Raw genomic sequence first — 20,512 nt, 5'->3', positions numbered from 1 at the left:
ACCTGGGTTTGATTCCCCACATGGGTACAATGTGTGAAGCCCATTTTGGGTGTCCCCTGCTGTGATATTGCTGAAATAGTGCTAAAACTGGCGTAAAACTATACACACTCACTCACTTAGTCCTAATGCTGATGCGATGTTAAATTTAAACTCACTCACTTAGTTCTGGCTCCGGCAGTAAAACCTAGCCAAAGAGAGAGTGAACTTTTTGGGATATGTTTATGTATGGTGGCTTAGAATAGGGGATCAGTACACTATTCGCTGAATGGTAAATGGCCACAAAGGCACAAACAGAAATTGAAAGAGGACATATGAAATAGCAAATGTCTGTGTTAAAAGATACCCAGATGCAATAATGTAATATGCTTAAGCATCCCCATTCCCAACAGAATAGTGAGTGAGTGAGAATGGTTTTATGCCGCTTTTAGCAATATTCCAGCAATATCACGGCGGGCAACACACATTGTACCCATGTCGGGAATTGAACCCGGGTCTTGGGCGTGACGAGCGAACGCTTTAACAGATGGGCTACCAGACCGCCCCCAACAGAATGGTGATCAGTCCATTTCATTACGGCGGTCAATGACCATAAAGGACACATGGAATGCAGCATAGGAGTTTTGAGATCACAAAAAGATATTTCCCTCAGCTTTCAGATGATCAAGGAAGTTTGAAATATGAGGATACGGGAGGATGGTTGACATGACACAGAAAGTCTTAGTTGGTAAAACTGACTTTATAACGCCGTAAAGTTATGTGATGGCAACCAGTAAATAATGGAGTCTGGACCAGACAAACCAGTGGTTGATATTATGAGCAATGTCTCACACTGTCATGGTACAATCACATTCGACCAAGTCAACTACCTAGTCCACCTGATTCATAGTGGACTCTTCTGACATGCATATGTTGGTAGGACCTATTCTAAACCCGTAATCCCCATGGGGCTACCATCCAAGTATCATTCTTAACACTTGTGTCCTGATTCCAACATTGGTCCACTCGTAAAACAAGTACAGTCTTATTATTTTTTTTATAGTATGTATCATGAACACCCAAGCATAATGCATACCCCTCTCCAGGGTATTTTGGAAAAAATAAGAATTTTCAATTACTAAGCACAGTGAAAAAAATACATCGTACCAGTATGATACCTGCCCTTAAAAGTATGAAAACAATTCATGGCATATGTTAATATGAGAAAATATTAATTACAGACAACAATTTTATGTTAACAAACTTTAGAGCAATCATTATCAAACAGGTTGCTCACTAAAATTCAAAAAGTTAATTTTTTGTTTAATGTCCGAAAAGTAATCACATTATCATGATAATGTGATTGAATAAATGCATATAATAAAAATGTTATATGAATACATTGACAGCTAAAATACATTTATATATAAAACTTTGATTTCATTGTAAGGTTGAGAATATAGATGAACAATGGAAGACTATATACCGGTACCACCTTTTATTGCACAGCCATTGTCTATGATGTAGCTAAATGTTGTACATTGTTTCTGAGATCACAACATCAATGTTAAGGATGTCCCTGTTCAAGATATTATCAAAATTGCATAGCAATACATGTACCTATGTTACATTTCATCTGATATTTCTTTGAGTACAAGATGTCAGTCAGAATCGATATGTATCAACATGTTCAATGGAAAAGTCAATAACAACTATTGCCAAAGCAAAAAAAAATCAGCTTCAATTTAGAAGCTATTGATTTATTTTGTATTTTCTGTTCTGCACTTTAATAGAAAAAGTATATTTGAATGCAAAACATTCACATGAAACTGGAAATATGAATATTACTCCGTGTCAGTTACCATATTCGACATAATAAGCGCCCTGCTCTAATAAGCATGATAAGCAACCACAGCGATATTTGCTAATATATTGGCTAGTGAACAATCCCAATTATCATCCCTTCCGATTGATTAATGTACACAAAACTTATTTATTGATGTATAATACGCACTCATGTGTTACATGCACCCTTAATTATGGGCAATTAATTTCTGGAAAATATATCTGTCATGTCCAATACGCACCAACTTTTCTTTTGTATCATTCCAGGCTGTCAGAATAAACCACGAAATTTACAATCTTTCAACTCTGTTTTTTTTGCTCACCAAAATTATATTCTAATATGAGCTCCCTATTTCTAATTTTGAGAGCACCCTGGGCGCTTATTATGTCGAAAACGGTTCTCTAATCTGAAGGTTATTCACAAGACAAGATGCTACTGTTATCTTGCTGGAACATGTAATTCCATTACCAGAATGATGTGCTCATACACTTCTATCATGGGAACTATGAATACACTGTGGGGAGGTGAAGACAATTGCCATACTATTATGCACCTTCTAAAACAATACAAACAAGTTGATGATGACAAGTCATTAACTGTATGTAATAGAGGTGGACTGGACTGAACACAAGCAAGACTGCTCCCCAATGAAAGTCCCATCCTACCCCGATTCTCTCTATCACCCTCCTCCCTAGAATAAAAATCTTAGACCATTAAAAATAATTATTAGATTTTCATCCCTACCACCTTACTATAAAACACCCTGTCTCACATGATTTTATTTTCCCAAAGTACCTTCAGAAAATGAAATGTATGTTACCCTCTTTTTTCCCATCATACGATACACCAAATTCAGCGTACCCTAAATATATGCTTGATTTGAATCACATCCACAGGCAGTTAATTTACATTTTCCTATTAGTTTGTAGTGCTGCTTCAACACATTTTTATAAATATGGATGAAAATCTAGTAATTAATTATTGGCGGCCTTAAGGCACGGCTATGTTTTCACATTAACATTTTATACAGTATATAAAGAATAAAATCATAAGACTGATTAGTATCAAATTATTGAAAAAATATATTCATAAATATGTATATATATGTCAGTGTAATATCTTGGAAAATTCCGCTTTAGAAAATGCATACAATAAAAACATACCTATGGCTTAAAAAAAAGAAAAGAATTGGTTCTCAGGCAAAGCTTTTGAAAATATAGTGCAGGCGGGTTGTAGTTCAAGCTAGTATATAACCAAATTTTGTTTACAATAATTTTGGTGAAATCATGTTCTTAAGTATTGAAGCATTTCACTGCCAGGGTTGTGTATTCGAGACACGGAATATTTGAAGATTTAAAAAAAAAAAAAAAAATGGAAATAAGAACAAAATGTGCAGTGGACTTTATGATGATGTGGGTGGTGCCTGAGAACCGAGACTATTATGTTTTTAGCCTAAAACTATATGCAGACAACATGGACAACAGATGGTGGAAGATGAAACATGGTGTGTGATAACTCTCAGCTGCCAGTTCTGTTAGTATACACTCAGGGCTTAATTAATACTTTATAGCTAATTATATAAAACAAATATCAAACCTGTATACTGAAGTACAAATAGATTCTCCCAATCACGTTCATTTCATAATGATAATGGAATTAAGTCATCAAATTATTTCAGAAGTAATTCATAAAATGAATATTTTAAAAATAAAGTATGGGCGTTTGCTTTTAATAGACAGTACTAGAAAAATACTGATACAGTTAAAACCAAATATTATTAAATTTGCTGAGAATGTTGTTTGGAAAAATGTGAAAGTCTAATACAAAACCATTAATCTGATGATGGGCGTTGATGTTGACCCAATATATCACCTATTTGTTTCATTTTTCACTTATATTAAATGATGATAACTTAGAAATTAAGGGTAAAACTAATATTGTCCTACAAGATTAAGATACTACTGAAAAGAAGTTAAAGAGCAACGATATGAGTAAAGTTAATCTGTCATGGCTCATGGGTATTGCAACACACAGACTTCTCTAACTTGTTTTGAGTAGTATGTATCCGTGGTGTATACATGTGATAACACTAGTTGGATTTCCAGTTTGGATTTCTGGATTGTTCACAGAACATGCTTATTTTCATCCTGAACATTTTGGATTTGTGAAAAGATAAAAATGCAAAATAAATAAAGTACTGGTAAATTATTGTCATGTAGACATTTTAGCCTCCGTTTATTCATCAAAGTGGGAGAACTTCACCGAAACACTGTGATTTAAATGTTGCATCATGTTTATAAAGCGATATCCCCCTCTTTCATATGAAATACTCATGAATAATGGTTCACCTGTGATCCCTGATACCAGTTACCTACATGTAATTACTTAGATATAGGATTTGCATTTGGTATGATAGTAAAATTTACAGAGAAAAGTAATTATGAAGAAAATTGAAAGTTTCCAATTTTATATTCTCAAGTCAATTTCCTAAATATGAATTAATTTGCATCTTTCAAATAACTAGGCAGTTTGCTGGCTGCACATCGGAATCCCAGATTTGCTGCGGAGCTATCAGGTGTATTCTGACTTCGGGCTACACATCGGTACCGGTAACAGTAGGACTGAAAATAAATACAAGGAAAACATAAGGATATTACCAGAGGAATCTGTTACAATCCAAAGGGTTTCATCAAAAGGTCATCACAAAAAAAAGTATATTAGTTGATTAACTGATTTTCCCCAAAAATTATTCTCAAGCATATGTAATTGTCCAACACAAACTGCTTGCTGTTACTTCATGGTGGTAGTGAAGGTGGAAACCGGTGCTTGTGGCCGAGGACTTCCACATCAACGACCTATACTCACACTTAGAGTCACAATACCTGAACATCATGAATGTTGTAGTGTATTGATATGATAACTAATATCGTTCAAGTATATAAAAACAAATATACAAACATCAACTGTAAATTCACATGGCCCTGTTTTTTTCAAGGATAAATTCTGTTCAACATTATTAGCGGACTGACCATTTAAAATGGGAGGGGATGGCTGGATTATTTGTTTGAGACAAAATAATTGTTTAGCATGGGCTCAAACACAAACAATTGTTTTTGTTGGGAATTTTTTGTGGTGTAAAATTTGAGGGGACAAATTATGTTTTTCCAAGTATTGTGGGGAACAGACTATTTATGAAATAATATCCAAGCCAAAATATCAGATGGTAAGGCCCCAAAGCCCTGCTGGAACAGTAGGCTGTTTTTTCTACATAAATCTTAGAATCCAGCCCAGACCTTTTCTTCAAGTCTACAGGACTCACCTCATGACACTGGAATGAACCCCCTTTCTTCAAGTCTACAGGACTCACCTCATGACACTGGAATGAACCCCCTTTCTTCAAGTCAGCAGGACTCACCTCATGACACTGGAATGAACCCCCTTTCTTCAAGTCTACAGGACTCACCTCATGACACTGGAATGAACCCCCTTTCTTTAAGTCTACAGGACTCACCTCATGACACTGGAATGAACCCCCTTTCTTCAAGTCTACAGGACTCACCTCATGACACTGGAATGAACCCCCTTTCTTCAAGTCAGCAGGACTCACCTCATGACACTGGAATGAACCCCCTTTCTTCACTTTGTCAACCCCTTTGCTGGGTCCTTTCTGCAACAGACAACATTGTATACTGTCACAACAACGCTACATTCCTGTGGTTACCCAGAGAGAATAGTGTCCACTTGTTTAACAACTCTAGGTGCATGTAACTGCCAACTGCAAGACTGAATCTTAGCCCCATTTGGAGGCAGAGTTTTAATCATGTGAGTAGTGTTAATCTTGAAGTTCACGCGAGCGTGAATTAACTGTGTAAAAAGCGAGTGGTCTTTGTTCTCATTAATGAAACTTCGCATTTATGTCTCCAAAATGACTATCAACAATAACATGGCCTCACTGCACATTTGGATAGTGGAAATACAAACTTGAATATATACACAAACATGGTTTATTGAGCAGCAGTTGTAACTAGTACATAACAATGTCCATTGTAAAGAAAGATTTAGCAAATTGTGTCAAGTTGGCCTTATAGAAGACTAGTTTCATTTCCTGCTAGTGTGCCGTTACCGTTACACCACCCGCAGTCAAGTCAGCTAAAAATGAGACCGCCCTCATGTAAGAAGTCTTAGTTTTAGTCTACCAGTTTTAGTCTACCAGTCCTTAAAATGGTAACATATAGCAAAACCCTAAAAAATGGCAAATTTCTACTAGTCCTTATGATACCTTAACTGTTGGGCAGTTTGGCAAGGACTATAGGACAAGTGCCTATTTCTAACACTGCCATGGTGGGCATGTTAATACAAAAATATTTGTTGTTTTCCAAACTCAGGAACTTTGGTTATTATTGCACTGAATGATGAAAGTCTTTGGTACGGAAGCCAACTAAGTTACATGTGCAAAACAATAACATATTATACTGCACAAAAGAAGTTAAAGAACACCCATTTGTTTCTTATTACTATGGTTATCCTACAGATTAATTGTAGTCATATGCCAGAACTGAGTGTTCTTTAACTTCTTTTGAGTAGTTTGTATATTTTATTCAAATTTGGGTCTTTTTACATTTGACGTCTGAAAAAATCTTACTTCTATGTTAATCATGACCTTTTCTCATTATCTTAGTCTTTTCAGAATAAAAACCTTTGTTCATTGTATATATGAATTTCTAGGCAATATGAAAAATGGCTGTTGAGGAGAAACTTTTGGAGCAAGAAAACATGATTAACATGCAATGGCCCTTCTGTGTGAATATGATATTGGTGTACCTATTAGTACAGCCTAGTAGTTTCAGAGAAGCGTTATTAGTGCATTGCCACCAGGTGGTCACATGGTGGACACATGGTGGACACATGCACTTTGGACAAGTCACACATAACATTACAAGGAACTTATGCTCGATTGTCCGGTGGCCATTTTGTGCCTGGATGTAACACACTGTAACAAATGCCATGTTTGTTTGTTGTTTACCTCGCAATCTGCAATATTCCAGCCATATGACAGCGGTCTGAAAATAATCGAGTCTGGACCAGGCAATCCAGTAACTGACGTCATGAGCATCGATCCGCGCAATTGGGATCGATGACATATATCAACCAAGTCAGCAAGCCTGACCACCTGATACCGTCAGTCGCCTCTTACGACAAGCATAGTTACCTTTTATGGCAAGCATGGGTTGCTGAATAACAAATGCCAAGTGAGACACTGAGACATTATCTGTGTAATTAGGGTAATCATTAACAGCAAGATAGATATGCATCATAAAATGTTAGTGAGTGAGTGAGTGAGGTTTGGGTTGGGTTTAATGTCACTTTGAACAGTATTCCAGTTATATCACAGCGTGACAACTTAATGTTGGAGGAAAATCTGATATGAGGACACCTACGAGCATGGGTATGGTGCTGACAAACCTAGAATTCGAACCCACGACATAGGTTTCTGGCATGCCCAAGGGCTGCAACTCTTAAATTGTGGCACCTTGGACAACTGGGCCACCCATGTCCCCTCGTAAAATTTGAACTAGCAGACAAAGTGGTGTTTGAGGGATGGGCTAAAACTACTGGGACTGTCAAACAGCCTGAGTCTAGCACTCCTTTAACTGAAATAAAAATGTCAAAATGAGGACATTCACTCACAGGATTATCCTTGAAGTCTTTTGTATGTGTCGTCTCCCACCAGTCACTGGTCCACTCCCACACGTTGCCTATGATGTTCTTCAGGCCGTACTTGTTTTGGTCTGGGAAGGCTGTCACCTGCAATACAATACATATACAGGAACATGGAGGTAGAGATTATACCGATTTTACGAAACAAATTCTTGTATTTTTTTTCCCCGAGCGTGAGCAAGGGTAATACATCAATTCTTACACAAATTTTGTAAAATCAGTATGACACACATACGAATGGAATAATTTCTTTATTTCCCATTTATATTTCTTAATTCTTTTGAGTCCCCCTTAAGAAAAATGCACTGATCACGACAGCCGTCTTGGAAAGGCACAATTGTTGAATGGTGTCAACAAATTTCAGATATGACATTGTTTCTAGTGTGATGTGATTCTGACCTTACGTCTCATTAAGATTCTAATGACGTCAACAATGCTATCCGGATGACGTAAACAATACACTGGTGTGTGTGAAGTGATATTTCCACAAGTGAACATATCTCTTTTAATGAACTCAGTTATTTCTAACCCTATGGGTAATAAATAGAGGATATTATATGACTGTTCATGTCAGTCTTTGTTTACGACACAAATGTCTAAATTCCGGTATTTCACGAGCGAGAGCGGAATTTAGGCATCAGTGTCGTAAAAACTGTATGGCATGAACACGAATATAATGTTCTAGTTTTTTTACCGAAGAAGAATTTTAGTGTTTACCTATAGTGACAGCAAGTCGCAACAGCAGCGGAACCTCAATTTGTCAAATGACATCATCAATCTTCAGCAATGATGACGTTTCTAGAGTGACGTCATTCCGACCTCATGTCACAATAAGATTCGAATGACATCAACAATGCTGTCCGGGTTACAGAAACCAGACACTGTAGTCACTGACATGATATGACCCTATGGCACATATGATTTTTATGAACCCCGATATGTCTGCCCTAATAGGTAATTAACAATATTATCTCACTGCAACTGATCACTTACAGTCATGAATGTGTTGTGAGGAGGTGCCATGATGTGAGTTGGTGAATGTCGTTGAACACTTCAGTCACCAATAATCCAATCTCATGAAACTCAGATCTTTTACTCTGATACTCTCTGACTGAACATCTGAGGACACCTCAAGTGAACTCTTAGCTAAATTTGACTGCCCAATCTGGGATGGACTGAAGGATGTGTACTTTCTTGAGCCAATCAGATGTCAGCTTCCTTAAACAAATCAGCTTCATTTCTTTACTACCTTGATTCAGACGTTTTATTGAGGAAACAAAAACTACCACAGACCACCTACATACCCGCTGTAGAAAACCTTTCTGGGTGTAGATGCCATGGAGGTGTATAAAAAATATCCACACTAATATAACAGCACTGCTTTAAGTTTTTGCATTTGGAACTTCCCGATTATATCTGTTTTTGATATACAGAAATCAGACATGCTTGTCTTAATGCATCACTCACTCATACCAAGACTTTTGAAGCCTTGGCACTGATAAAAGTTTGCCTAACTTGGTTGTCAATGGAGGTGTCATCAGATCTTCACATAGAGAGTTTCGTATTTGAGTAAAAGATCAGATTTTAGTGAGACTGGCAATATTCAAGCCGTATCATGGCAGCTTGTAAATAAATGTGTTAGAACAGTGAGTGAGCACTTGACTTTTCCAAAGAATTGTGGTGATCTCGCAATAGAGCTAGCATGTCATATATTTCTTTATTTCTTTAACAAGTCCTTTAATGATATCAAACAGTACCACACTGTGAACATAGATTCACTGCAAATTGCCTGTGTGAGCTTAATCAACAAGATGACAATTCATTACACATCAATGATCTCTTATAGCTTGTCCCAACCTGACATGGTCAATTTTTGGAAAATTTTAGTCAATAAAAGTGATATAATATGTTACTAGATATATATACTGCAAACCAAAAATTAATGTGAAAAATTAAAGTGTTCCTTGCATGCAATAATAAAAGATGCATTTTCATCTCGACATACATATTAAACAAAGCTCACTATAAACAATGTAACTGATCGCTAGATTTAGCATTTCTCACCAAGTTCAGTGTCAAGTGTGGTCAGTTTGGTCAAATTGATGAAGCAGTTACGATAGTTGCCAACAATGTATTTATTTCTTCATGCTAACCTTGTCAAATAATCCAATCAGTACCAGCAAAATGCTGCTTACCCACGTAGTGAGCATGTCGTAGTGAATACATAACACTGCTCATATATATTCAATGGATTGCGCAAACTCACAACACTTGCAACCTGTACAGTCTTCGTCTGTAACCTGACCCATCTCATTTGAATATGCCCATTTGGAATTTCCTGCTTTTGATTTCATTTGAAGATATGTGTGTTATTGTTTGCTGATTAGATTTTTAAGCTTAATGGAAGGGCTCGTCGCATAAATTTCATGATGCATTTTTGGCCATGGGTCGACCAAGGCTGCAATGAATACACTATAAGGCGAATACGATTCGTATCACGAATATAGGGTAACAAATACGAATATTTATTCACAAATGTGATATTTGTTATATTCAGTGAAACAATAACAGAATATATCATTTGACATGGTTTGTAAAATATTAATATATTAAACATTAATATACTTCACTAATCCAGGTACAAGTATCTGCTCAAATGCGACAATGACTAGTGACCAAATTAAATATTATAAGAGTATTGTCTTCAAAGAAATCTATGCATATAACATGTTCTTATGGACATTTTTGGGTCCAGTAAATGCACATGATTGCATATCCATAGATATTTGATTCTAGTGGCCACGAATAACGAATTCAATTCATGAATGGATACGGTTCGATTCACCGAATTCAATTCATGAATGGATACGGTTCGATTCACCGAATACGCGAGTGAATCGTAACAGCCCTATTGGTTACACATTAATTTCTTGATTTACAGTGTGTGATCTACTTACAGGGCATGTGCCAAAGTAGCCATCTTCCTTGCTGTTGTCCTTGGGGAACTCTCCTTGCCAGATGTTCATCCAGTGTTCGTTCTTTGGCATCAACTTGTTGCCCCACGGGAACAATCTGAGGCCGCATACAATGTAGCATGTATATCAGGGGTAACATACACTGAACAGTTTGTTGAATTGTGACACTCAGTGGCACTACACAAATACTGTACCATGAGGTCATGTATCGCTACAAAACGAGAAATGTACATAAGGGTGATTTATCACCCCAAACTGGCTCCAACAGGAGATATCGCTTGGGTGAGATAAAGCGATATCTACATTGTAAATATCACTGCAATGAAATTGCATCACAATGCTTTGGAGACCATGCCAAAGAGACCATGGTCACCATGACGTCACAATCAAATGACATCACTACTCTGCTACTGAAGCTGTAAGCAGTACCTTTTACACTAAGACACTGCTTATTACTGTCTACAAACTGAAAAAGTTGGACAAATGATGTTGGATGATAAATAAAATCTCACCCTCGTGTCTTTTGATATCAAATATATCAATACTAATTGATATATTTGTTATCAGAAGACACTCGGGTGAGATTCTCTATATGAAAAAATTTAAATAGATTTTCTACCTAAGGAAGGAAATTAATGGATGTCAACTTCTTTGTTATGAGGAACACAATGTTTTGGAGTATATCAGGTATATACTTACTCCTTCATCACCTGATTGACATCCATAAATTCTCTTCCTCATGTGCATCACTTCTAAATGCCATTCAAAGACATTATTTATCTACAGGTTTGTACAAGATTGTTAAATTATTAATTAAATCTATCAAACTATGTTTTGGTTCAGTTTCCATTCATTCCCTTTGATGATGGCTGGCAGGGCAAGTGGTCAGTTTTCTTGTATCATATCATGTAGTGTAGCAGGGGCAAGGGTGGTCCAGTCATTTAAGGTGCCGCAATTTGCTGTGCAGAGTTGCGTCCCTCAGACACGCCAGAAACCTATGATCATGGGTTCGAATCCCAGTTCTCCCCAATTATGTTTCTAGATTTGTCAGCACCATACCCATGGTCCCGAAGAGGAACAGTTTTCAGCTTGTTTCTGGCTAACTTTCATGTGAATGTGTTGTCCTAGTGATTGACAAGCAGTGACACAGTCTACAATTTATTCCATTAGCCCATGTCGACAAAATATTTTTTGGTCTAGTAAGCTCAGTTGAAAATACTCCTGAAAGTAATGCTAAGAGCAAAGTTGGAACTGATATCCTTTGTGTTGCTGTATGAAACTGACCTGTTCTCCAGTTCACCCCTACATGCAAACTCAAACTCTGCCTCAGTGGGAAGTCTCTTGCCAGCCCATGTACAGTAGGCCACAGCATCATTCCAAGAAACATGCATCACAGGGTGGTCCATCCTGGGGCACAGGAACAAGCATCAATGAATATTGTCTAACATATTCTTATGTATAGAATGTGTTGTATAAATGAGATAGAAACATTATTATCCACCTGACAACGGGTTTGCAAACATTGGGAACACTTAAGGCAGGTTTTAAGGCCTACACATGACCATGCAGTGTCTTGCCGCTCGGCATCATGGTCAAGGGTTCAAATCCCAGATAGGTCATTTAAGTACATTGTTTGTCAGCACCATACCAATGTTCATGTGGTCACGTTATGTGGCAGTAGGGGCTGTGGTAAATTTATTCGCAGTAACTGTCAGTAGCACCAATGATTTAAGTGCTGGTAAAATGTTGAGTTCTATTGGCAGCAACAAGTGGAATTTAGAGTGACCTCCCTTGTAAACATGAATGGCAGATTGATTGTTCAAGAAGTTTTGGGATGGGACAATTTCTAGAAGGCTGGCTGTATTCAAAGCCTTTATCAACCTGACTGGCATCTCACCTACTTGGTAAAAGTCGATTGGATGCCTATTTGTAAACATCAAATTCCTGCCTACTTCTGAACACCAAGACCGCCTCCATGGTCTAGTGGTAGAGCGTCCGCCCGGAGAGCGGAAGGTCCGGGGGTTTGATCCCCGGACGCGACATACCAAAAGACGTTAAAAGATGGTACTTGTTGTTACCCTGTCTGGCGCTCGGTATTAAGGGGCTAAAACAAGGACTGGTCGGCTCGGAGTCAGTATCCTGTGTCTGAGTGGGGTATTCATGTTAAACTGCGGCATGGTATCTCAGTGAGATAGCACTATAAATCAGCATCAGTCCGGACTAGTACAAGCACCCTCACATACACACACGTACATGTACGTCGTTATATAAGTGCAATAATCTTGGACACAACATTAAACCCCATTTCACCTCTCCTCACCTCTGAACACCATATTGGATTCAAGATCAGAGACAAGCTTAACAATTGACATTGACAAAATTCTGAACATTAACATCAACTCTAGATCCTGTTACTTATTGCTGCTGCTAAATTGACTCATTGTGGTGCTTTCTTTATTGAGGACAAAAACTGTGTTTTTGCATACTATTTGTTGATTATTCATTGATCTTGGGATGAAAGTGTCATGAAACTGGACTTTTATAGTTAGTCAACTCCCTTGCCTCAGGAAGATGTCCTATTCTAAGTTATTTCAATAAGAATAATGACTACCGTTTTCGACATAATAAACGCCCTGCTCTAATGAGCAACCACAGCGATATTTGCTAGTATCGTGGCTAGTGAACAATCCAAATTAGCACCCCTTCCGACTGATCAATGTACACAAGACATTTACTTGTGTATAATATGCACTCATGTGTTATATGCACCCTTAATTATGGGCAATTAATTCTCGAAAATATATCTGTTGTGTATAATATGCACAGACTTTTCTTTTGTATCATTTCAGCTGTCAGCATAAACTATGAAATTTACAATCTTTCAACTTTGTTTTTTTTTTCACCAAAATTATATTCTAATAAGAGCCTCTTATTTCTAATGTTGAGAGCGCCCTGGGCACTTATTACATCGAATACGGTATTTGCTGAAAAGAACACCAGGACTCATACCCTGTTTCACAATTTTACTTGTATCACCACTGAAACAATTTTGAACATCATTTTGCAAGTACTACAGAAAAAAATCATTACCGCTCTTTTATGGATGTTTTTGGTCCTTCAGGATGTCTCCAGTCAGCGCCATCTACTGGCAGCCACCAGGGAGCGGCAGCGACCTGAACAGGTGGCCAGGAATAGGGCTCAGTTAACTTTTATCAATAGTTATCATTTTATCAGAATACATGTACAATAGCCTTGACAGATGTTTTATCACAGAATACACAAAGGTATATAATATGTAATTGTACTCAACTGACACCTACCTTTACTGACATTGCCAATACATTTAGAATTTTAAAGATACAAATTTCCTTTTACGTTTTATTTTTCAAGAGCACATAAAAATCATGTTTTCTTTACAAAGTAAATTCCAGCACTTAAGATAATCTATCTGCTAAATGATATAGACCTGACTAACCCCTCCACTAGTGATAATTCATCTGCCTAAAGATACAGATCTGATTAAGCCCTCCTACTAAACAGTTAATACTTACCGCTTGCGTAATCTTTTGTAGTTCTTCCTCACTCAGATATTTGTCCATCACAAAAGAATTACCAAAACCCTCAGCCTGAAACAATAGACATGTTTTGTATTATGTACTATAGCGTCAAAGGTACAATAAGATAAAATAACACTACTGGTATTAAAACAAGATCAAAGGATGAAGCTTGATCAAAAATTAAAATATGCCAAAAGATATATTACAAGTTATTCTGCAGAGCACATAATCAATCCATATCAAATTATATAATGATACATACAAAAATGGGAAAAGATTAAAATACCATAGTAAGGATCATTTAATACAAAGTTTCAGCTCAATAGGCCTTGTAATTGTAACATGTTGAAAATGTGAAAGTTAGCAACATTCAACTGGAGGGACAGATGACAGACAACGAGCCACAACATAGGTCACTTGACTTGCAGTCAGTAGACAGTCAGTGTGACGATACGATGGGGTCACAATACAATACATATCTCGATACTATGGGTGCGATATGATTTGTATCATGACACAGTACTTTTATTTCAGAAGTTGGTATATATTCTTTTTTCAGGTGAATCACAACCCTGAATCAAGACTTATAACATCTGTTATTATTCATATGTTTTACACCAATATAACTTGTAATGTAATGTATCATATATATCACGATACAGGGGTTGTAAATCGATGTATTGTATCATGGATCTCATGTTGGGATACAGTATTGTATCGCTGTACCGTTACACCACCCAGTCAAGTCAGCTAAAAATGAGACCGCCCTCATGTAAGAAGTCTACAGTTCTATCCTTACACAGATGTCAGTGATAGAAACTAACATATTTAGTCCACTAGTCCTAATAATGGTAACATATAGCAAAATCCTTATAAAGGGCAAATTTCTACTTGTCTGTATCATACGTAACTCTGTCAGTTTGGCAAGGACTAGTGCCAATTTCTATCACTGGATGTTAGTTTTGACAGTGGATTTGTACATGTTGTATTGACTTCCTGTTTTTGCAAATACAAGGCCTAAAATTTCAGACATTTCATGACATGTTACAATAGTAAATATTCTCAACTCATAGACTGTTAATAATATAAATTCACTGCAAAAAGGATTATTAAGTGGAAGACACCATGGGTCATAATATATTCCTCTTTTTTTTTAATTCATATCTCTAATGCCCAGAGATCCAGATAATTTTTTAGCAGTTGAGTTTTTACTCTAGCATGTCTAGGGTTTCTATTTTAATTGGGTTATTACATTTTTCATTGGGGAACCAATACTTTTTCACTCATCTATTCATCACTCTATTGGGTATTTCCCCAAAAGAGTGAACATTTTAAGATTAAAAAAACCTTAAATTATGTTTTAGATGTTCATAACCATGATAACTGTTCTAAATATATAGGCTTGACTCAGAAAGTAAATTAGCTTGTAATTGTGTTTCGGCAATTAGCTCTGCTGAAAAAGCTTCATTGGGTATTTAAGTGCTCTTTTATACATTTGAGTTTTTTATTAATGCATGCGTTTCTGTATGCAAGTTAATTGAAAGTAATTGGGTTTTGAATATTTTAAGCAAATAGGCTGCTTATCTGTAGCTGTGAAGCCATTTCACCTTTAGCTCATTCAATCAGGATTACAACCTATCTAGACTTGCCTGCTAATTTATATAGACTTGCCAAGAGAACTAGAGTTATCAAAATGTACAGGTATTCCACAGTCATAGAACCGAACTAGTCAAGTGGGTTAGGGGCATTTTCTTGGTTTGGTCCAGGTGTTTAGAAATAATGTTCTTCAGAAAACAAATCCTCTATTGTTTCACTTTAGCAAGTTTACTGATGATGCCCCTAACGTTTGGTGAATACAAAGGACTACATGCACCCGGATTAAAGTAATACTCATAGTTTATTATGCATGTTACACATATAATATATATATATTTTTTTAAATAAGTAAACAAAAGATTATCATCACTCTCACACTCAGCATGCTCAGCTCAGCTGCTATCTACTCAAGAGTCAGATGTACAAGGCTTAAATTCTTAAATGACTATATACCTTAATATGATATTCATATTCCTCTACAGCTGTTGTGATATCTATACGAAAAAATAATTAAAATTTTTCAGCAGAATAGCACTGAATTGATATTAGTTAATATATGTACATATATATATTATCTAGGTCTATCATGCATTGTCAATACTTCATATTCCTCTTTTGGGCATTCAAAACCTGTGAATCAGGGTAATGTCAATCATGCAGCTGTTAACGAAAATGATATCCATCATTTATTTGTGATATAAACGCACAAGTTAAATCAACCCTATTAAAAAGAAGGGTCTGTGATAATAAATACAACAAAATGAAATGTCATAGTAGTAATTAAAGACAGCATTTTGTTCTATTTTTTAATGTCATTAAATTCCTACACAAACAGAATGAACTAACAACAAAGAAATGAGTTTTGCTGAACATTCTAACTGGCAAAATACATGTTAAAACAGTATACACTCAACGTGCTCAATGGTTATTATTCTTAATAGAAACACAACTGTCAATATCATGTTACTGATTATTTGATTCCAGGAAATAACAAACGTTAAAATTCCGCATCAAATACTCAATATCCACAAGTCATAAAAAAATCATATACAGATCAATATTAGATGATATCAAACAGCAACAGCTTGCTGCATCAACTGATACCTTTCCAACTTAACCCAACATTGCTTTGTATGGTTGTTAGATCAAATGATCTGTGGATGTATATATCCCAGGTAGTGATACATGTACAATCGAAATTGCTTTTATATCAATATGTAGTCTACATTAAAATCATCATTGTTATTGTGGTAATTATGCACATTATCCTATTTATGCTGAGGCTGTTATGTATGAAGCTTCATTACCATGATCATGGACTGTTTACTGTGTTATCCAGCTGTTGCATGTTACACATTTCAATTTTCAATTTTCTCCAAAGTCTCTCATGAGAGGTCTATTTTAAGATTTTAATTATATTAGATAAGATCATCATGTCTATGTAAAATGTTTAAGCTTTTCATCATACACTTCACAGTTAACAGAGTACTGGTATCTTAAGATTACTGATGAGGGTGGTATATAATGGTGCTGCATGATATCTGCGTACAATGCTAGATAAATCTACAATCCAATAATACATGTACATGTATATGCACAGTCTGTGCCATAAACAACCGCCTCAATGGTCTAGTGGTAGAGCATCCACCTGGAGAACGGAAGGTCTGGGGTTTGATCCCCGGCCGCGTCATACCAAAAGACGTTAAAAGATGGTTTTTGTTGTTACCCTGTCTGGCGCTTGGCATAAACACACAAAAACATGGACTGGTCGGCTCAGAGTCAGTACAGGTATACTGTGTCTGAGTGGGGTATTCATGTTAAACTCTGGCGTGGTATCTCAGTGAGATAGCACTATAAATCGGCATCAGTCCAGACTAGTACAAGCAGCCACAAACACACACGTGCATGCGTGTCGCTTTATAAGTGCAATAATCTTGGATGTGATGTTAAACCCAATTTTACCTCACCAGTGCCATAAATCTCTGTGTCTATTAGCGTGAACTTGTCACTTGGCATCATTTCTGGCAGATTTTAGTGTTAATACATGAATTATTTTTGGCAAAGTTTACTTGACCAAACAACATTTTACTAAACCGACTTCGGACTAATGGCTAAAGTTGCAGAGTGTATGTTAAATATTCCATCACTTGCTCTCTGTTAGATCTTCGAAGTGATCAGCATCAACGTCAAACATTTACACTGCCTCTTGAATGTTTGGGTTTTTTTTAATTTCACAGTGCAGACTGTTACATATTGCTGCCTTTTCCTTATTTACAACTACCGTATTTGACGTAGTAAGTGCCCAGCTCAATATTTGCTAATATATTGGCTAGTGAACAATCCCAATTAGCACCCCTTCCAATTGATCAATGTGCACACAACTTATTTATTCGTGTATAATACACACTCGTGTGTTACATGCACCCTTAATTATGGGCAATTAAATTCTGGAAAACTATATCTGTCGTGTATAATACGTACAGACTTTTCTTTTGTATCAGGCTGTCAGCATAAACCACGAAATTTATGATCTTTCAACCACATTTTTATTCTAATAAGAGCCCCCTATTTCTAATTTTGAGAGCGCCATTGGCACTTATTACGTCAAATACGGTATCCCCAATAGATAAAAATATGTTATTAACTTAATACATGTACAAAGTAACAAACACACTATGTGCATGTCTTCTTTGATGTGTGTATAGGAAAGTCATCATGTTGATGTACAAAAAACATATCACTTAGAAAACAATTTTAAAAAGCGGGCTCAAAATACACAATACAAACAAAGCATCTTCCCGAGAAATATTTCTGAAAATGATAATGAAAAAGCTAAACGTATGAGTAAAAATGTGAGGAATTTTATCAGTAAATATACTGTATAGGAACAATGACAGCCCAATTTGATAAGAATGCTAAGGTTATGCAATAGATAACACGGCAAATGGCAGATGTCCCAAACAATCACAAGGCTAAATACCTGTACACTACCACACATGTTTTACATTTTTTTTCAGATAAGATTAATAGATTAATAGACATAAAGGATAGGATATGTCCAAGTATCGGAGACATGTATATATATTTCATTCATTCCTTGTTTAATTGTTACCTATCAAATGAATTGTGCTTCTTTTGCTGAGGACAAGCATGAAAAAGAAAATCTGTTCATGTTTGACTACACTTAAAAACCGTCACTACCTATGCTAAGAACTTTAGAGTCATTATGAGTCAAGTAAGCTTTTATCTGTGAAATTGACTGACCTTGTATAATTTATTTCAGAAACATATAGCCAAGGGCCCATTATGTTTTATCTTGGGTCAATAACCCTAGCTGCTTGGCTGGCTGAATAACTTTTCCTTATGTCTCACAAGTCTAGTCATGCATGAGATATCCTCCAATTACTTTAACAGTATGTTATTTATGTTACCAACTTAACAAAATTACTGTTTCCATTTTCATCCATTTCAAATTCTAACACAAACAAATATCAAAATTGACTTCCTCTCCAATCAAACTTTTCTGGAGAGGATTGCAACACAAAAAGGCAGTTATTGGAATCTTGTTAATATATTCATGGTATTCAAACTACATCATACAGTGTTCAAAGCTAAGTCAAGGGGTCCTTGTCAAGACCTGAATGTTAAAACAGAGGGGTCCCTAGATTCATGGTGTTTTGTTTTTGTTTGTTGTTTAACATTGCACTCAACAATATTTCAGCTATATGATGGCAGTCTGTTAATAATCAAGTCGGAACCAGACAAACCAGTTATTGACATCATGAGCATCGATCCATGCTATTGGGATATGATGACATGAACCAACATACTCAGCGAGCCTGACCACCCAATCCTGTTAGTCGCCTTTTCCGACAAGCATAGTCACCTTTTACGGCAAGCATGGGTTGCTGAAGACCTATTCTACCCCGGAACTTCACAGGTTCATGGAGAGTACTATTAAGTCGGTAGCTTTGATGACGTCACCTCTCTTTATAACATGTCAAATCACTATCAATATCATATGGCTGTTAGAAAAACAAGTGTCATTCCATTTACAGGACACACGAAGATATATAAACATTATGAAGAAAGCATCATAATATTGTACTGGTGGGCTTAATGTACTGTAAAAGCAGAGCAGTACACAAGCAAAGAGCTATAAGGGGGTCCAACAATTAAGGGCCTTTGTCTTGACTGTTGAACAACTATCAGTGACAATTTCAAATCTACATAGCTATGATTTCTCCACTCAATAAGAATTTCAGTATATGACAAATGTCTGCATATGGGGAGAATGTTATGTTAGTATTTGAGAAGTGACAAAAAATTGTTGAAAAGCTACTGCAAGAGGATTGTCTTTGTTTTCAATTCGTTAAATAAGCAAAGCTCAAAGTAAATATAGTTACCTCAGTTTTATATCCAGTTTGGTTCACGAACAGTTCGAACTCGGCATTGCTCACTTCATACTTATCAAGATAAAATGCATCAACCTTGACCTTCCTTGCAGGCCCTTCACCATCTGCTTGAAATACGGGTTTGTCTGTGCCCATTGTAAACTTGCCTCCTGGTATTGGAACCATCTTATTTGTTCTTTTGTACGGACTCTGAATATTGCTCTGGGGGTGATATTTTTGTTTTGCGTCGTCTGCTTGCACGCCCTCTGAACTTGATGACTTAGATCCTGAGTGTTGTCTGCTCTTGGAACAACCACAATCCTTTTTCTCTTCAGCGTCGCATTTGCTGCTGTCATCGCCAGAACATGTCTCAGAAGTGCAACGGACAGAAATAACACAATGCACAAAAATGATGGTTACCAACATTACACACCACCTAGACGACGCCAT

General features: G+C 36.5%; 1 protein-coding gene across 1 annotated transcript; it reads right to left on the bottom strand.

Moving 5' to 3' along the window:
* Positions 1 to 532: 532 nt before the first annotated feature.
* Positions 533 to 20,512, bottom strand: LOC139445591 (formylglycine-generating enzyme-like). The gene is made up of 8 exons (XM_071226749.1): positions 20,075 to 20,512; positions 14,067 to 14,141; positions 13,606 to 13,688; positions 11,800 to 11,922; positions 10,498 to 10,612; positions 7,511 to 7,627; positions 5,430 to 5,489; positions 533 to 4,443 (listed from the first exon to the last, which is right to left on the bottom strand). The coding sequence occupies exons 1-8, from the start codon at positions 20,510 to 20,512 to the stop codon at positions 4,321 to 4,323; spliced, it is 1,134 nt and encodes a 377-aa protein (XP_071082850.1). The 3' UTR covers positions 533 to 4,320.

This window comes from Haliotis cracherodii, unplaced genomic scaffold (genome assembly GCF_022045235.1).
Source record: "Haliotis cracherodii isolate W230 unplaced genomic scaffold, xgHalCrac1.p SCAF_6, whole genome shotgun sequence".
NCBI lineage: Eukaryota > Metazoa > Mollusca > Gastropoda > Lepetellida > Haliotidae > Haliotis > Haliotis cracherodii.
This window is presented reverse-complemented; position numbering and strand designations above follow the sequence as displayed.